The sequence below is a fragment of the Amphiura filiformis genome, chromosome 11 (genome assembly GCF_039555335.1).
Source record: "Amphiura filiformis chromosome 11, Afil_fr2py, whole genome shotgun sequence".
NCBI classification, from domain to species: domain Eukaryota; kingdom Metazoa; phylum Echinodermata; class Ophiuroidea; order Amphilepidida; family Amphiuridae; genus Amphiura; species Amphiura filiformis.
Window position 1 is genome coordinate 7,549,194 of NC_092638.1, and position 20,715 is coordinate 7,569,908.

Sequence of the window (20,715 nt, forward strand, 5' to 3'; positions counted from 1 at the left end):
CAGCATCACTACGATCAGATATGCTATCTTCAGTAGATAACAGCATCACTACGATCAGATATGAGCTATCTTTAGTAGATAACAGCATCACTACGATCAGATATAAGCTATCTTCAGTAGATAGCAGTATCACTACGATCAGATATGAGCTATCTTCAGTAGATAACAGCATCACTACGATCAGATATAAGCTATCTTCAGTAGATAGCAGCATCACTACGATCAGATATAAGCTATCTTCAGTAGATAACAGCATCACTACGATCAGATATGAGCTATCGTCAGTAGATAGCAGCATCACTACGATCAGATATAAGCTATCTTCAGTAGATAACAGCATCACTACGATCAGATATGAGCTATCTTCAGTAGATAGCAGCATCACTACGATCAGATATAAGCTATCTTCAGTAGATAACAGCATCACTACGATCAGATATGAGCTATCTTCAGTAGATAGCAGCATCACTACGATCAGATATAAGCTACCTTCAGTAGATAACAGCATCACTACGATCAGATATAAGCTCTCTTCAGTAGATAGCAGCAGCACTACGATCAGATATAAGCTATCTTCAGTAGATACCAGCATCACTACGATCAGATATGAGCTATCGTCAGTTCCTGTAAATGAACTATGAAATATCTTCATTTAATATCAGCATTAAAGGCCCATTCAGTGATTTGTTCATCGAGACGATAGTAAAAATCATCAAAATTCAAATTTTGGTACCTTTGTTATTGTTATAGATGTGCTAACATATTCTGCTAAATTGGTTCATCCGAAAGTTGTGTAGTTAAGACAAAAATAAGGCATTTTACATGAATCTGTAATTTATATAGGCCTACTGACAGTATATAAATTAGTTACATGTATTTGAATGGGGCTTTAACTTTGCCAATACTATACAGTTGTGTAAGTTCATACGTGCAGGTAGTAAACAAGAAGTAGAAAGATTAAAACATTCAACTGCACTCACAGTCTCTACTCACCAGGTTATTTCCCCAAATATTTCAGAACCAACTGGTTCCTTCCTCAGTGGGTGATGGTGTGTGAGATGTTGCTGAGATCAGTGTTTCTAGAAATGTTTCATTGAAAAAATACCAAATGACAATTTGAATGACTTATCACTCACCTTTAAGCAACTTATAAACCACTTCGTAGTCTCGTAACAGGGCCCTGTCTCGTATCATCTGGCCGCGTTGACTGACGGCGCTGTAACTATTATTACCACACGACCAATCATGGTGATTTTTCACTCGGGGGACAGCGGTTCTCGGGGGATATGGTTATTAAATTCGAAGAAAAAAAAACACCAGGGGAAACCAATAAAGACTGTGAGACTTGTCTACAGGAGATAGCATAAATGAATAAAGCATTAATCCCATTACAAAATGAACACCGATCTACAAATCACACTCAAGTAACACTCAATTCAAGAATGATTTGTCTTTAAATCTTGGATGAATTTCCAAGAATCTGTTTTTATTTCTTATTAGTACCTCATACATATAGCACCGTTACATGATATATCAGACAATTTACATATTTTCGTGACCAAACGTGATGTTATTATAGTAACACCATTGTGTAATATTTCCACCTTGTTTCAAAATGAGCATTTTGTCCTTTTAAGGGCTGTGCAATATTTATGAGCCCCGGGGAGTTAAATTGGGGCCAATCTTTTGAGCAAACCCAAAAGGGGTCAAGCAATTTTTGGCATGTTAAAAAAAGGAGGTGGTGGGAAACAATAGGCACCTATTATATAAAACGCTCTAAAAGGCTCACAAAAAAAAAAAAACGAAAAATTTCGGGTCCCATAATGAAACACTGTTGAAACATAATTAATTAGTCAAACTCTAAATACCGAATGCAGAGAAACACTAATTATTAGATAAACACTGCATTAATATATATTACATAAATGTGATACGATCAAGCAAATATTATTTTTATAAGTTTTAATAAGCTTGATGAGCTTTAATGTTGACTATAGTATACATACATAACATATAATATAGGTAACATGTAACATATAGGCCGAACTGAGTATAGCCTTCTTGGCATGTTAATACTGTTTTTCTTGAGGGTCTCGTATTTAGATCAGTAACAGGAAAAATGCACGGGAAAAATAAAACTTGAAACACAATACCGTTCCAAATTAGTGCAAAAACTAGCAAATACATACGGCACCATTTTCGGGGATTTCTAGGTACAATGCGACTGCTCAGTGCCAAAAGTGGGTAAGTGCAAAATTACACGTTTCTCATTTTGGCAACAAATGGACGGTTAATTCTGCTCTTTATAATAAATGCAAGTGAGTTTGGGGTATATGATTGGTCACTTAAACAGTTAATTAAACGCAAGAGATCATAGTTAACTTAGACCCCAAAGTCACTTACATTTATTACGGAGGGCAGAATTAACCGTCCATTTGTTGCCGAAACGAGTAACATGTAATTTTGCACTTACCCACTTCTGGCACTGAGTAGTCGAATGGTTTACAAAGTAACACAAGCAATAATATACATATTATAAGTATTAAATATAACTATATATTGCACAAATAATGTAATAAAATATTACAACCTGAGAACTTAACAGAGCCAATTTCATATACTGCCAAAGTACCAAGAACTTCTTTAAAGTGATTTTCATTAAGTTTCGAAATTTGTCCCCAATATTTTTTGTGTATAGGCCTATTTCTAAATGATTTTTCCTTATTGTTTTAACCCTGGGCAAATTTGGCAAGATAGTGAAGTTATCAATGTCTTTATGTTTTTGACTGGAATGTACCCCTGTTGGACTTGGTAAGATCAAATATGTTAATACGTCCAATAATTCATGAGTTACAGAGGTATACCAGGGCCGTCGCCATGGTTGTGTGTGTGTGTGTGGGGGGGTGTGATTTAGAAATCGCGTCAGTGAGACTATTTGGCCATTTGTGTCAGTGGGACGATTTGGAAATTTGCCCCCCACCTCCCACAGCTCGGTGATCGCTGTACGCATTTGTACAATGGACATTACTCGTTTGAGCTCATGCTTGGCGCCAACACATGATTAATATAGGCCTACCAGCAAAATTGTCTCTACACGCCCCTGCGAAAATGGTCTAGTGATGGCCATGGGTATAATTGCTGTTGTGTATAGGTTTTCTGCATAACGTTGCACTACAAGAGCAGAGGTTTGAGAGGCCATAGACCAAAAAAGAACTTGAGAAAATTATTAAAAAACAAAACAGCTGAAAACAGCGTAAAATCATGGTAGAAATGCCAATTTTGGGCTGAAAATCAAAGAAATTATTTTGGCAACAAAAAAGAGGACAAGCGTGTTCCCCCCTAAATTTACCCATTCCCCCCGCCATAAATAACGATCGCTCCCTTAGTGTCTTTTAAGGTGGTACTACACCCCCTGATAAATTTTGTGACTAATTTTGCATTTTTCTAAAAGAATAACTACACACTGGTTACAAAACGTATGTATATTATAGGGGCAACAAATCCAATTACTTCACTGAAGTGGTTCATTATATTTTATGTTAAGAAATGAGGTACATTCTAGCGGTACCTCTAATATCATAAATAACGTACCGCTTGTCTTTAATCACTGAAATTCCAGTGTAGCAACTGGATTCCTTGCCACTATAATATATATAACTTTTGTTACTAGTGTGTTATTATTTTTTGAGAAAAATGTAAAAATAGTCACAAATTAATCAAGGGGTGTAGTACCACTTTAATACGGCCACATGCGTTATTGCATTTACATACAGCCTGTCTCCAAAAAAATTGTGCAAGTAAAAAGCGCCCTCTGTGGCAATTAGAAAATACCGTTGTGGCATAATGCTTACATCAACGCCTATGGCATAGTCTTAGCTCTCAAATGCCGTTTAGTCTGTTCAATTTGCTTGTTTCAATCTCGAATTATGCTTACTTAACAGCGAAAGGGTAAAATCGCAATTGTGCCACTTTTACTAGGGAAGAGGGCTGTACATGTAAATCAATGATAGCATCAAGTTTATCAAGAGTTCCTTCGTGAAATCAAAAGAATGCATCAATTACACAACAATACAAAATTGTTTTAGTGTTTTATTATGATAAAGGTATAATGATTCTCTTTTTCCACAAATTAAACGATAAATAAATATTTCACATTCTGCTGTAAAATTAAATGCATGTGCATGTCAATGATTTTACCATGGTAAATACTGTTCTCTTTGTCATTCAAGACATGTTAAAAGACAAACAAATATAATTTGCACACTTATAGGTTAATGAACAAGTTCATGAAATTTGACAAATTAATGATTTGTCAATTAATTAGACAAAATAATGCACGCACGCTGGTGTTGATGGGTCTAATGCACGAGCCCCGAAGGGGAGTGCATTAGACGCACCAACATCAGCTATCATTGATTTACCTTGTACAGCCCTATTCCTTAGTAAAAGTGGCACAATTGTGATTTTACCCTTTCGTTTTAAACTAAACATATCTTGAGATTAAAAAGAGCAAATTGAACAAAACAAACGGTATTTGAGAGCTAAGAGTGTGTCCTTGACGTTGATGTAAGCATCATGTTACAATGGTATTTTCTAATTGCCAAAGAGGGCTCTTTTCACTTGCACAATTTTTTTTGAGACAGGCTGTATATTCCACAGTGGTGCTGAAAGTTACCAAGTTACCTATGCAAAACCTAAAAAATCTTGCACGAAGATATTTAGAATTTATATCCGTCCTCTCTCTCTATGAGTTTAAAGTGGTAATTTCTGGGTTTTCCAGCTACCGGCTACATATGTGTTGTGTGGTAATGCAGATTGCAAGGCTTCCACACCATCAGACTGTATTTGGTTATGAGCCAGGTAAAGCTCGCGTAGGTTTGGGGTGTATTGTAATGCTGATGCAAGGGCTTTAGCACCATCAGACTGTATTTGGTTATCAGACAGGTAAATGTTATGTATGATTGGGATATATTGTAATGCTGATGCAAGGGCTTTGGCACCATCAGACTTTATTTGGCATTTCGTCAGATAAAGTTCATGTAGGTTTGGGATATATTGTAATACTGCTGCAAGGGCTTTAGTACTATCAGATCCTATGTTGTTATCATCCAGTTCAAGTATTTTAAGATGTGTGATGTAATGGAATGTCTCACACAGTGCCATCATACCATCAGATCCTATTTTATTTCCAGACAGCTTGAGCGTTTCAAGATGTGTGACGTACTGTAATGATTTACACAGTGCCACCACACCTTGAGATCCTAGTACATTGTAATTCAAGTTAAGAAATTTTAGCTTTGGCGCATGCTTAAGTGACTCTGCTAGAAAGTCAGCACCACGCGAATCAATGTCATTAAATGACAAATTCAAGTCTTCCAGGAATGGCAACTGTAGTAAGGATAGTGCACTATTGCTTTCCTTTGTCAACTTGGAATAACACAAATTTAAGGATTTGATTTTACTGCCATTTATTCCCTGTATCACTGCCTTCAATGACTTGCCAATGGTGTTACACCCCAGATCAAGATGCTGTAAACTTGTAAGATTTGTCAATACTTGTCCCAATTCCTGAAACATTTCCTCTGAAAGTTTACAAACAGATAAACGAAGTTTTTTCAAACTACCTAAGAACACAGTTGCAGCACATAGTTTGCTGACTGAATTGGCTACAGAGGACACACGGTATAGCTCCTCTAGCTCTTGTAGGGGTAAATGCACAGTTTGTTGAGATGCAATGTTATCACTTGTCTTGTCCTCATGGTCATTACTCATGGAATCATGTGAATTGAGCATTTTACCAGCTTTGATCATGTCTTCAAACATCGTATCTACACCTGCCTGAGGCAAGTCTACATACATGAATTTAACTTTCTCTAGGCTGCTATAGAAAGGTGTCACATATCTGATAACTTTACCCATATCACAATGTTCCGCTTTAAGTACCCTAATTGATCCAGACCTGCTATGGATTGTTTGTAAAACATCTGCAAATATCTCTTGATTTGTTTTTTTGTTAACCTCCATGGAGTCAAAGTGAGGTCTAATATGATGTGGTATTTGGTGTAGGACAGTAGAGATTGTACTTACAGAAAGTTCCTCCCCGAGTTTCTCGAGTAATGTTAGCTCTTCCAATGAATCAATCAATCTATTGATTTGTTTGGTAACATTATGAAACTCTGAATCAAACCTATATTTAGACACGCCTATGGTTAGTTTCTTTATGTGTAACATTTTGTTTAACAATTCTAGTTGCTTCTCACATAAACCAGTGACGGATGTGGATAAATCACACATAATTGTAGCCATCTTAACATGGGTAGTCCATTCATGTTGGGTTTCAAACACATTAACTAAGTACTGAAGGGCAGCAAAGTAAACTGGATCAGCTCTCCTATAACCATTTACATACATAATTATGTTGCTAACTGAAGGTCTTAGAATACTATGTAAAGTGTTCTGCACACCAAATGTGGACTCTGATTCAAAAAGTAAAATTAATGGTAGCCTACAAGAATCTCTCTCAAACCTTGTACTTTTTGATTCTATCTTTGAACTTACATTGGTCAGCTGTACAACATGAGTCAATATAAACTCTGCTGTCTTCTGACTTGTACCACAACAAAACCTGACAACATATTCCATATCATCAATATCCATCTGATACAAATGTGACTGCAACAGGTTCACATCTGTATCAGCTAAGCTTGACAAATATAACGCAGCACAATATTCTTGGAATGTTTTGTGAATGAATGAAACATATTTGATCTTATCAAAGCCACTAACTTTGCTCTCAGATGACATGAAACCAAGAGAGCAGCCATGTTCTACAATTTGTTGTGAATCAAATTCATCTTCTTGGAATATTAATCTCGAGTTATCAGTTAAACCTTGAAAAGCAGTCTTGCCTATGAGGAGCATTGTTTGATTTAATTCAACCTGATCTTTAAACTCAAGAAATGACAATGACTCAAAGTGTGGTTCGCGAGCTTTCCAGTGCCTTGCCGAAAACTCTAAAACTTGTTGATACAATCCCGATATTGTTTTTGGAAGCTCGTCCTTGTCTTGCCAAATTAGACATATCATTCCTAGCAACAGTGGGAAGTGTGAAAGATCTCTTAATTCATTATTGCGTCTAATAATGTCTTGTAGATTTTGTTTTCTCTGTTTATCTTCCTCATCTCCAAAGTATCTTTCTACAAATTGTTGAACACTTCTATCAGAAAACCCATTTAAAAGTACTTGGACATACATGAACTCTTTATGGGCGTCATAAAATTGGTCAACTTTGTGTGGCCGTGTTGTAACAATTACCAAACTACCACAGAGAAGATCACTCTGAAGCACTCTGAAGCCTGCACTCAATTCATCATACCCATCAAATAGATACATACACTTGTCTGCATTAGCACTTAGATATGTTTCTATGTGTTGTTTAGGTACATGTGTAAGAAGTTGGCTTTTAATGGCATCTGCTAAGTCCATTTCTGGTTCAAATTTGCGAATGTCAAGAAGGAAAACAAGATCAAACTTGAATAAGCTTTTTTCGTTAGGTTTCTTATCTACGTTTGCCCATTGGTAAGCAAGTCTAGAAACCATTGTACTCTTCCCTGTACCCCCTAATCCTGATACTACTACATGATTTATACTCTGACCAGATAAATCTTGTAGATTTATCAAATCAGCATACGTGTTTAATTCTACATGTCTTACTTTAGTTGGTAATTTTTGTTCTTTAACTAGGTGTAAATCTACAAAAAACTCATCCGATGGAAATTCTTTAGGAAATCCTGGTAAAAATCCTATCCCTCTTCTTCTACTTCTGTAGATATCTTTCAGCTTTTTCGGCCACAACTGAGGGTCTGCTGGCTCTCCTGGATAGAAAAGCAAAAATGCAAGCAAAGCCAAAATGTGAATCATTAAAAACATTAAAAATACAAATTAGCATTTTGCAAGATTAAAAGGGGTCCAGTGTGCACCTTTATTTGATTATTAATCATTTTATTCATGTTAATAGTGGCAATGCATTTTCGTTGGTGTTGGCGTAGAATTTGTTTTTTAATTTTCGATAATTTTCAATGGAATTCGACAAAATTTTATTTGCGATAATTTTCAATGGGATTCGACATTTGTACGCTACACCATTGCAGGGTGGAATAAGTTTTCCCTGTTAGATAATGGATTTGCTCAGCTCAGACATCTAATCATGGAAGTAATACACATGGAAGCTGGTCAAATACTACATCAAAGTGAGTATCATACTTGCCGCGGTACTGAACAAAAGCAGTACAGTTGAAAGTGGAGCAATTGAGTCATCGCATGGTCAACGTGTACCATGTCTAAAATCAAAGTTCCCGCTTAAAAATCAATAGCAGTACGAGGTCGTGTACTAAGTCCTGACAATGGGCTGTGTTATATTACCGCAGTGCATGACTAGTTTTATGAACACAAACAGATTTTTATAAAATCCCTACGTAATGGTCAAAATGCTATCAGTTTAATTTATACAATTTTATTAAAAGTATGGAATTATGTGAAAACATACCGATTATATGTATATATATGCTAGACTTTCAGATAGCAGTTTTAAAACAGAAAATGAAATGAAATACAATTTATTTTACGCAAAATGTAAAGATAATACCCGACTCTGGAACATTCTGGTCAACAGCAATTTCGGGCAGCCCCGGCCACACAAATAGATGCGGGATTCATTTTATAATGTAAAGCATGTGCCAAGTGCGCATATCAATTATTACCGCTAATTAGCGGTTTAGACGTAAATGCATGATTTCCAATATTTTGAAGTTTAAGAAAATCTGTAAGTATAGGGTAGAAATCGATATTTTGAATGGATTTCTGTAATTATGGATTACAAATCTAACATCCCTGTCACTTTTTTCCCAGTAAAAACAACATACTTGAAACATAATCAAGAAAAACACGATTTTTGCTCAAAATAATAAACCTGTAAATAAACGAACTGGCAATAAAGGCGGCAAGTCTGATCCACATCAAAGACACGCTGACTACATTGTTATCACAATAGCTTGATACGTACCCTCTATAGAATGTTACGTAAATAATTCAATAGGTGTTGGATCGACCAGCTTCCATGTCTCTTAAGCCTTGTTCACACAGTCGGACTTAAACCACTTAATACCGGACTTAAATTACGTCGGTAATAGTATCGGGTATAAGTGGCAGTGTGAATGAGCGTCGGATATAACTATATCCGACGTAATGTGGTTTAAATCCGACAATTTAAATCCGAAAATGACCAGGGTTAAGAGCTGTTAAGACCGATCGAAACGTTACGATCGGTAAAAGTAATTACGTGTGAACACTGAACAGCGCTTTTGGGCTGTCGGATATAACTGTGACCTTTCACCTTTCTGCGTGATTCAGCGTGAAGAACACTTCCGGGTTAAATTAAATCACTCGCGCAACTGATTTGAAGCAGAGTATAAATAGTGTGACCAGTGAGAGATAAAACAAAATCATCATGGATGCAGGTGCGAATATCAAACGCAATAGAGGAATGAACTGGCAAGAGAAGGAGACATTAGCTCTGCTGACCATTTCCGGTTAGTTATGACCGGTAATAGCTCGGATATAAACACGTCGGACATAGAGCTATTGCCGACTCGTCGTGTTCACACAGTCGGACTATTACCGGACTTAAATTACGTCGGTAATAGTATCGGATATAAGTGGCAGTGTGAATGAGCGTCGGATATAAAAAAATTACTATATCCGACGTAATGTGCTTTAAATCCGACAATTTAAGGCTGAAGATGACCAGAGTTAAGAGCTGTTAAGACCGATCGAAACGTTACGTCCGGTAATAGTAATTACGTGTGGACACGCAGCACTATTGGGCTGTCGGATATAATTGTGAGTAGGCCTATATCACTCGCAGAAAATTTTAAGCAGAGTAATTTATGGCTGCAGCTGCAAATATTAATATAAACTAGCGGGATGCAGGCCTTGCCGTTTAGATTTTAAAGGCGAGTGGTTAATCACTCGCTAGCATGATTGTAGGCGAGTGGTCGAATTTTCACAAATATCACTTATTTAGGAAATAATCAAGTAGAGTTTCTGTCTTGACACGGTATTTATGTACATTTATGTTGAAATGCGCGCGAAGCGCGCTAACATTTTTCACTTTCTACGCTTGGAGGGAGTACAGCATCGATTAAATACTGAAATGGCTGATTCAGTGGCTGATTTTGGGAGATTCGCAACGAGTGATATTTAGTGTCTATGGCGAGTGGAAAATCGCTCACTAAAAATCGAGTTTGGGCGAGCGGCGGCGAGCGAGAGCGATCGCTCGCCTCAAACGGCAAGGCCTGGGGATGCGATTATTTTTTTCGGACATCACCGTTAGATGAGTTAGATTACATTTCCCTTTTAGCTTCTTTTTTTATTTGCTGCTTGTAATTTCCCGTTTCCATAGAGGGGTCAATTGGAATGACAAGGAAACATTGGCTATACTCAAAATTTGGAGAGACACGGAAAGTATTTCTGGGATAAAAAAGCTTTGGGAGGAGATAGCCACGCTATTACATGACAAGGGGGGGTCGCGATACGGTCGGGGGAGCAGATACCTGTAGTGATAAAGGCACTGAAAACTCTCCATCGCACCCTCCATGATCGGGTGAAAAATTCAGGCGCAGGAGCAATTGACCATCCTTATTGGGATAACCTACACGAGTTTCGAGTTTCGGGGGGGCAGTATGGCCCGTGATGTAGATGGAGATGAAATTTATTAAGCCATAAACATGATAACAGAAAGGCATGCAATTGCATTTTATAAGATGATTAGGGGGTCCCAAATATATACGGAAAGAAAAATAGGGGGTGTCATAAAATATTTTTGATGACCAAAATGTAGGGAGTCACAACACAGCATGACTACAGATAGTGTGTTTATTTTATTCAAAAAGACTGATGCCTGGTTTTTTTTTTGGGGGGGTGTAAACGGTGGGGGAGTCATAAACTATTTGCTGCCGAAATAGGGGAGGTCAAAATGTTATTGAAGCCGACTTTTTGTAAATTTGGGACCCCCCCACCAAGAAAAAAATAGCATGATGATGGGAGTCAGTGTAATTTTTTTTTTTTTGTCATTTTTCAAAGATGTCCACCATAGTAGGGCCTACATGTATAAAATGCGATATAGAGCTAAGTCTACTGACTTGGGACTACTTCGTCAAACTAAAATAATAATAATAATAATAATAATAATAATAATAATAATAATAATAATAATAATAATAATAATAGAACCTACATAAATACAAAATTGGTCTTAATTTTGGAACTTTTGAATTTGCATTTTCTTACATGACATACCTACCGCATTGTCTGTAATTTGTTCTAAAGAGGGCGTTTATTGAAAGTGAATTTTCAGTGAAAACATTTAAAATCGGGTTAAATTTTCTGATGATGCTCATGTAGAAAGAAGAGATTTATGACCGGTAATAGGCTTTAACGGACATAACACGTCGGGCATACGCTGGCGAAGTTACGTCATTTATCGGATTAATCACCATAGCAATAGGTGAAAACAATTTTGAACATTTCGCGCTGTACTACAAGCAGGTTGCACTCATCACCTGTATGTCTGCAATCATAGATTGAATACAATACCGGTCTTTTCAAAGATACTAATCTTACAGGTGCAACTAATCAGCATGATTCACCTATTGCTATGGTAGTTAATCCGATTATTACGTAACTTCGCCAGCGTATAGCGCTATTGCCGACAAATGTGGACGCACTAAGGGATTAGCGGAAATATTTAATTCGATCGGACATAAGCCTAGATAAAATATTACCGGTAATAAGTGCATGTGTGAACACAGCTTTACTTCCATGATCTAATCAAGCACTTGCCCAATGGCAAGTGTTGTAAAGTGTAGCACGACTATTACTGAACTGGCGTCAAGGTAAACTGTATTGTGGCTCAACTATAAAAAAATTCATGTACATGTGCTGATACTGTATCAGGAACTTCAATAGTCTGCGCCATCAATGGCCTACATTTATTGCCGTGGAAATCATTTTAAAGCGTTTGGACTCCATTACTTGTAACCCAGTTTGTAGATACTGATAAGAATAAAAGAGCGGGCCAGTAGGGATCTGAACTTTGGTTTGGGTGGCACTCCGAAAAACTACCAGATTTGACACAAAACAGATCCAAAATTATACCAACTTTCCCAACTTTCCCAAAAATTAAAAAAAAACTATGAAATATTTTTCATAGTTTTTTCATCTATTTTCCGAGAATATTTTGAAAAAAAAACCACACTTTTTTAAACCCATTTTCATAAAATTGACGGCCACCAGTAAATCAAAAGGGCTGAAAATGCATTCCCGGTCAAAACTTAGAACCCCTGGGGTTAGAGATAAATGAGAACTTGCGGATATTTTGGATGTTAACAAAGCTGTATTGTGTTGAGGAATGGGGAAGGGAAGAGCCTTGTGTTATTTGTGTGCTTCGCGCGGAATGAAATGTGTATCAGTTTTAACTTCATACAGCATAACAACTTAATTTTTCTTGCACTGCATGCACAGATATACCGTTAAATATGGGACAAACTAAGGCTCACTGGGCAATTATTTTTGTAACCCATCTGAGCCAAAAAAAGGCCAGGCATGCTACTGATTAACACCAAGAACTATAAATAGTTTATTTATAGTTTATTAGACATTATGATATCACTCAATTGCCTTACCTTGTAGTTTGTATTGATCCTGATTTTGAACTTGTAGTGTTTGCAGCTCACTGTCATCAGGAATGGAGGTACTTGGTATTGGCTCTGTAATAGATGTGATAAAAACAATGATCAAAATTATGAGACAAATAAAATGTAATGTACACTTGTTCAATGACCTAAAACTATATTTACAATACACGTGAAAATGTCAGTATTCTTTTTCAAATTACAAAACATTAAATTCACTATAGAATAGTCTGTGCAATGATACTCATGAAGCACCCTAATTAACCAGCAAGACTGAATTATGGTATGCATGCGCCAGACGGGAATTTGACATTTGTGAAACCCTAACATCCAAAATGTAAAAACAAAACCTACCTAGACTCATGTAGTGTAGCTCACAGACATGCCCAAGTCTGATAGGAATTAAGTCTGTATTATTGATATCATAGACTATATGACAAGCTTGATATTCTGTCCCTTCTGGCGAGCTGGTCACTACCATGATACCTCTCCTCAGCATATGTGACATCGCTACAAGGATGACCGCATCTGCCCACTCCCCATCCCTAGTCATTGACTCAAGGTAGCTTGTCCAATCAGATTCTATGTAAGATGGGACATCAATGATGCCATCTGGACCCTGCAAAGATATGGGATACAATTGAGAAGAAATAATTGAATATGTACTTAATAAATAAATGCATGACCAAACAAACCTGAGTGAAAATAATGTGTTTGTAGAGAAACAACAAACATTACTTTTTGAATTTTTTTAAAAGTCTATATCTTACTTTGGTAGTAACATTTGGTACAACATTTGATAGTTCTAGGAAAGAAAGGATTGATCATGAATATTGAAAACTATTTTACTTAAGTGCCACCCTCCCCCGGGCAAACCCGACCCATGCATATAATGTGAGTGGACACTATGAATGAGCCGTTAACTCGGCAAATTGTATTCTGAGATACAGTGCAAAATGTACGTGAAGGTCGTATTCATATGTGTCTCAATAAGGCGCGACATGTTTCTCATTTAATAGCGTTTAATAATCCTATTGCTGAAGAAGATAATAAACTTCTACATATAGAATCATTAAATAGAGTCTTTGTTTGCTTTGGCTAAATCCTGTTCAAGTGGTGGGTTACAATTGAATGTATGAATAAAAAAGCCACCCAAGTCCATACTTTGGCCAAGTTGAGTTAAGCATGGGAAATTGTTGCTATACATAGGCCTGTCATATGAAAGAACAACTCAAATTCATCCTCTGTGTCTATTGAGCATGTGAAAAATAGCATGTATGAAAGAATCGCCCAATTCCATGATTTGAGTCTTGTAACATATTGATTGAAATCCAGTATGTATAAAAGTTCACTTGTAACACATTCATTGCTAGAGAATGAAAAAAAAAAAAAAAATGGGTTTAATAAAGGAGAGTGTGTGGTTTATATTACATGGCAGAATGCTTATCAACATTATACATACATGTGTGCTTTATTTTGTATTATCTTACTAGTGGTAATCTCATTCTAACATTGTTGTCTTTGTATATGATTAAAAAAACCACCCAAGTCCAAAATTTAAAATGAACCCCACGAAGTCCCTGAAATGCTAATCGTCATACCTAATACAGGTTAATCCACTCATTTGCACGTAAAACTTACCATATTGACCAGGTAAATCTAACTGAAGGAATTAAAATGATACACAGGTGTTTTTCTCTCAAAATCACATCCCATGGACTTGGGTGGCTTTTGTATTCATGTATTCAATTGCATTGTATTTTGTCTGGGTATGTATAACCAACAATTAACAATGAGAGGACATTCCTGAATCTCGTGGACTTGGGATGATTTGAAATTACCGCCAATTATGACTTTATTACTTGTGGAAAACGAGACACACGTAGAACCGAATAAAAGGTACCATTTTGTTGAAGGAGCCGAGTTCAACAAACCATAACCCCGCTTCTGGATATCGTTTGAAGTTAAATGATATACCATTTTAAAGTTTATGATATATATTTTCTAAGTTTACACGAAATAAAACTAACCGGGGCCGAGTTTACGACTGATTCGCAGTGTCCAGTCACATATAGTATGTTACCGGTATATGGAATCATCTAAGGATATATCAAATACACAATAGAAACTTAATTAACAAATTGCAGGGTTTTTTTCATCAGTAGCTTATTTTGCAAGAAGTTAGGATGTAGTGATTGGTGTAGAGCTCTCAACCATGATAAAACATGGACAAGAGTGAACCACGTACTGAGATATATAATCGGGACGTTTTATACCTAAAACCAGTTGATACCTTACCTGAATTTGTGGATGGTTTCTGAGGTAAGTTACCACCTGATGTCTTAGCTGTGCAGCTGTTTGAATTGGAAGTCCCAGCAGAGATAGCTGATCAGACACAGCATGGAAAAAGCAGTTACCATCTGCTGGGATGTTGCCATGGAATCTAAAACCAGCTCTGCGGCAGTTTTCTGCTAGACGACGCTGTGCTTCATGTTGAGTTGAATACAGATTTTGAAATGATTGGAGGATGGCAGTGATATGAGATGGGGTAGAATGTTTATAACCTGAAATGACAAGACAATGACCAAACACACTCATTTATTATAATAATACAAGACATGTATGTACATGGTTTGGATATATCATATTGGGATATTTGGTTTTCTTTGAAAAAGTTTATCCAATATACAGGATGGTCCAAAAACAATATTTCCAAGGTTAAATCTCAAATTAAAAAGTCTGTTTCAACATGTTGTTGCAACTTACTAAAGTCATTATCTCTATACAGTATTGTACCCCTTAAGATCATCTTAAATTGTCACTGGTTACAACACAACACATTGCTTTCTTTTTCACTCAACCGTTTAGATAATATAATTATTTTTGGAAGTGCACTCAGACTGGTGTTTTTTTTTTTCAAATTAAATTGTTTAGGATGACATCTTTCAGCCACTTCGGCTATCATGTTTTTACCCAAGATCCTATAGTCTCTTAAGATAAATAAAGTTACACCAAAAGACCATTAAGTACCACTCTTCAGCAATTTGTTGGAGATTGTGATGACCACTGTAAAGGTTGAGTTTTGAATAAGAAATAACAAAAATGTAGATGAGTGTCTACATGTTGAGGAAGGAAAGGAGTAATATCCTCACCTGGTGTTATGCTGAGCTTATCCATGTTATCCTGCAAAGACTTGAGAACCATGTCATCTACTATGGGCTTTAGAACCTCTTTATCCTGTAAAGACTTGAGTACCATGTCATCCACTAAGGGCTTTAGGGCTTCTTGTTGTATGGTTGGTGGTATAGATTGGTCTTTGATCTAGAAATAAAAAAGATATGAAACATATATCATAATCATAATAGTAATGAAGAATGGGAAATTTGGACTAGGACATAGGAATGTTTCTTCTTATACAGTTTCTTTCGAATTCTGAGAACAGTATATTAAGAATACTTTGCATTTGCCATTATGATTCGAAGCAGTAGTTATGTTAATACTGCATCTGTAGATTTATATCAATGCAACTAATGATGGTCATATATTCTATGCGAAGGATGGATGCCATACTTGAAAGTGTCTAAGGTTAGTAACATTAGCAATGATATCATCGGCATTTAAGCCCCGGCAAAACAAACAAACAAACAAACAAACAAACAAACAAAACTTAGAAACGGTACCATATGAAAACAAAGAAACTGATGTGTCCCATTCATTGCCAGTAAACCAGAAGAGATTGTTATCAGCGTGAAGAAAAGTCAGCGCCATCATTTTCTTCCCTCCATGAACAATGTATTGCAGCATCTTCTCTTATTGCAACCAACAAGCAGCATAACCAAGGATAACATTCCGGAGAGGACACCATCCAATTGTTTACGGTAGCGTGGTAGCGTATTATCATTCAAAGGATCCCATGACCTTGCTAGGGGGTGCTAGTAATGTCCTGAAGACCAGACAAAGTATATGTGACCGTCCACGGCGAATGAGCCGTAAATTCCTCCCCCGGTTAATTTTGTTTTATTTCGTGTTTAAAAATAAACATCATAAACTCAAAATGGTATATCATTTGACTTCAAACGATATCCAGAAGCGGAGTTATGGTTAGTTAAACTTTGCTCCTTCAACAAAATTATAGCTTTTTTCGTTTCTATGTGTGTCTCTTTTTCCACATTGCTGGCAATAGATATCAAACAGTCATAATTGGCGGTCATTTCAAATCATGAAGGTTCTCTCATTGTTAATTGTTGGTTATGCATACCTATACAAATAACCCACCACTTGAAAAGGATTTAGCAAAAGCAAACAAAGACCAGAGCTATTAAAAGTTCTATAGCCATCTAAGGTAGAAGCTTAATCCACTTCAATAATAGGATTATTGATTGGTGTTGTGACTATCGAAATAAGACAGATGTCGCGCCAGCTTAAGTGACCGATGAATACGACCTTCGTACACACTTTACACCATAACTCAGAATACAATTTAGGGAATTTACGGCTCGTTTGTGCTGCCGGGTCACATATGATATTCTAAAGTGGATGTCCAACTTGTTTTATGTTGGGGTGATTTGATGTTTGCCGCATCTTGTTTAGCCTTCTGTGAATCGGGGACACGTATAGACAATGGACGAAGTATTTGTTCGCTTTTTAGATTGTTAGAATGCTTTTGACAGAATGAGCTGAGTGGAGCGGTTTGACATTCTTCAAAGGACTGGTTGTTAATTGGAGAGACAGAAGATGGATAAGATGGTAGACACGAGAGTGGCAGGTGGAATCTCAAGCCCAAGTGTATTTGGAAGAGAAGTGTGCCACGGTAATATACTGCCACCGGTGTGCGTGCGTGTGCACGCCATCGCTCTGAACACAAGCGATTTGAAGCTACGCATAATTAAATCCGTACTGACGTCACTGCATCAGGGTTGAAAATGGTATAATAGGCTTACCACTCCTATGGATTTTTATACTAAAACCCATATTCAATTTGGTACCATAGAATAGCCATCTCCATACAGGGATTCCGAAATAAGTACCAACGTGGTCCACATTATGGAGCTGTGACATGAGTGCGCCCTGGCAAAATTCTGGCTATGTACAAAACATAAGCTAAGATAAGAATTGAACAAGTCACCCAAACATGGAATTGTCACCAGCTAGATATTTTAATCCAAATATCAAGTTTTAACTCAATACCTCTTACAGAATATAAGAGCAAAACTAAAAATGGCTGGGCCTCAACAACCCTCTCGAACAAATCAATGCGAGTATCAGTCCGACAATCAATAATGAGTTCGATCAGCTTAATGTGTTATGAATATCCAGTAGATTCACGCACATAACGTCTCAGACATACAATCGTGTAAAAGTCTGAATTTTAAAAAGTAATGAGGGAATATTCCTCTGTAAAAATTGAATATTGTTTTTAGCGAGGTTTGCAGGCCCGTAACCAGGGTTCCAACCCCCCCCCATGCCAAAATGCCCCAAAAGCCCCCCCCCCCTTTTTTGGACCCAAAAAGTCCCAATGGCGAGCGTAGCGAGCGAAACAATAGGGTTTTTTATGCCCTTTTGGTCAAAAATACTCGTTAGGGGCCTGAAGCTTTGTAACGTGCGTAGTTATATCAATAAATATAGTGATCCCATCAAGTAAAATATCTGTTAAATATTATTGCTGTGCTTGTGCTTGTGAAGACATGTACCTCAGTTAATTTAGTGATCACATCTTGTGCAGTCTTCTGTGTGAAGTATGGACGTCCTATACCTGGTAAACAGTTGACAAGGTTTGTGATGTCTGTCCAGTAGTTGTTGAAGGTCTGGTCATCAAGATGGAGACTGTTACTGTGTTTTAGGTGAGCAAGGGAATTTCGGATTTGGGCTACCTGAAACGAAATATATGTAACAAGTATAGGTGTAAAATCAGGTTTTAATAATTGAAGGGTGCCAGGGGAAACACTTTCCACAGGCTCCCCTTACCACATACTTTTATACCTTGAGCCAGAAATTTTTACAGCAGCCCAGAATACACCATGTGCTGTATATTCCACTTATGTGAAATTTAACCCTTTCCAGCCAGACCAAACCATGACATATCTTTTATAAACATGCGCCAGGAAGAAAATTACAATTAATTTCATAATTCTTAATTTCTTTAACAGCTACATTCGACTATATTAATAAATACGTATTTATAAATACGCACTTGAGCCATGGGCACGACATACCAAGACCAGCAAGCGTGACCAAATCCTCGTGCCATTGAAAAGGATAGGAACTCTTTAGATAAATATCACCATTTTAGTATAAATTAAATAGCAAAATTATTAAACATGGGGAATTCCGAATTTGTTATAATATTATATTATCAGAACAATATTTTGAAAGTATTTGCCAACGAAAAAAATTATCGACGGAAACGTTTACAATCTAATCACAAAGTTGAACAAAATAGACAGCTTTGCTGCGCAGTCTTGCGTTGTTTACCGCCTTTGCATTCAAATGTACAGGAACCCAGCAAACACAAAACGTTTTCGACATCATTCGCAAAAGGTTATAAAATGTTGTCAGAAAACGTTTAAATGTCGGATTATATAAAGGGTATATTAAGAGTATATACCCGTTTTCATAACCTTAAAAAACATTTTTTGATAATCTAATGCTCAGCAAACAAAAATGTTTTACAGAAAATAAATGTCGGGTTATATTATACAAATATTGACTGCTATGAGGGGCATGGTTAAAATTATAGGCCCAAGGTGATCTCAAAACCATGCTATGACCCTCGGCGCAGATCACCGCGGGCCTATAATTTTAACCATGACCCGAATAAAGCAGTCAATATTTGTTTTATATACCTCATTTATATAGATTTTTGTCATATGATTGGTTAAAAGGCCTATCTTATTGGTCATATTAGGCCATGGTAAAATTTACAAAGAAAGTTTTTCGTTATGAACCGATCGCGTCACCGCAACTGGCAGGCAGTTCGGGACGCACACCGCGTGATGTGAAAATGACTATGCCCGGGGAATAGTCTTTTTACGAAATTTTTAAAAAGGAGGGCATAGCTAATTCAATGACTGCACTTTTAACCAATCAGATGACAGGAATTTATTTATGAGGTATATAAAAAGTATTACCCCTCGTCACGGTATATGACCCACGTCTTCCAGGTAACGAGGATGCGTCCTTAGCAACCAAGTCTCGCGGGAAAAGCAGTGGACCAGTTCATCTGTGATCAAGCCATCAGCCAAGATGGCGAAAGCTCAGATTCGTGAGTAGTATTTCCTTGGATGTGGCTAACAAAGTATTAGTCTCAATCTCAACAATCCCACCAAATGAATCTCTTTACTGAAATACAACATGTTCCATGAGCGTCGGGAAGTAGACAAATCATCCAACACCGCGGGAATAGTAGTTTTGACTACTTCCCCTTAAAAACATGCTGCATTTGTATAATTTCTTACCTTCTGAATATTATCAAATACAATCGGATCCCCATGATGAAACTCCTTGAATTTATCCATAATCATAAGCAGGGAGGCTGTATCAAAGTCATCGAGTGCTGAATACATATTTCTCTGATTTGCAGGCATTCTTAAAACAAACAGTTTGATGGCTTCCAAGGGATCTTTGCTGAACAAAGTTGAATTTGCATTCATCCACTGCAGAGAACCAACATTCCAAGGTGGGTACACCTGAGCTTCGATGGATGTTGCCCACGAAATGCATTCTGGGCATGATTTGTTCTTCAGAGATGGTTTTTTGAAAGGGGGACATTGGGCGGGGTTAGAACACGGTTGGGTGGTTACAGTCGTCCTTTGGTGCCAAATGTCAATAGCATTTTGTAGACTAGGAATTGTGTGGGATAATAGAGCGTGTAGAGCTGCATGGCACCTGACGAAATTGTCTTGTGGTGATTTTGCCATTGTTATGCATTATCTGTGGAAAATGAAAGCAAGAACAAACAAAAAATAAC

At 37.1% G+C, this 20,715-nt stretch overlaps 1 protein-coding gene and 1 long non-coding RNA gene across 2 annotated transcripts; both read right to left on the reverse strand.

Annotated features, from left to right (window-relative positions):
- Positions 1-3,362: 3,362 nt before the first annotated feature.
- On the reverse strand, positions 3,363-17,807 carry LOC140164112 (uncharacterized). Its single transcript, XM_072187357.1, has 6 exons — positions 17,781-17,807; positions 15,902-16,070; positions 15,048-15,313; positions 13,104-13,368; positions 12,741-12,824; positions 3,363-7,874 (listed from the first exon to the last, which is right to left on the reverse strand). Exons 1-6 carry the CDS (start codon positions 17,805-17,807, stop codon positions 4,753-4,755), a joined length of 3,933 nt encoding a protein of 1,310 aa, XP_072043458.1. The 3' UTR covers positions 3,363-4,752.
- A 633-nt stretch (positions 17,808-18,440) lies between these two features.
- LOC140163912 (uncharacterized) lies at positions 18,441-20,453 on the reverse strand. Its single transcript, XR_011860431.1, has 2 exons — positions 20,204-20,453; positions 18,441-18,619 (listed from the first exon to the last, which is right to left on the reverse strand). It is a non-coding gene; the product is annotated as an uncharacterized lncRNA (long non-coding RNA).
- Between the last annotated feature and the right edge of the window lie 262 nt (positions 20,454-20,715).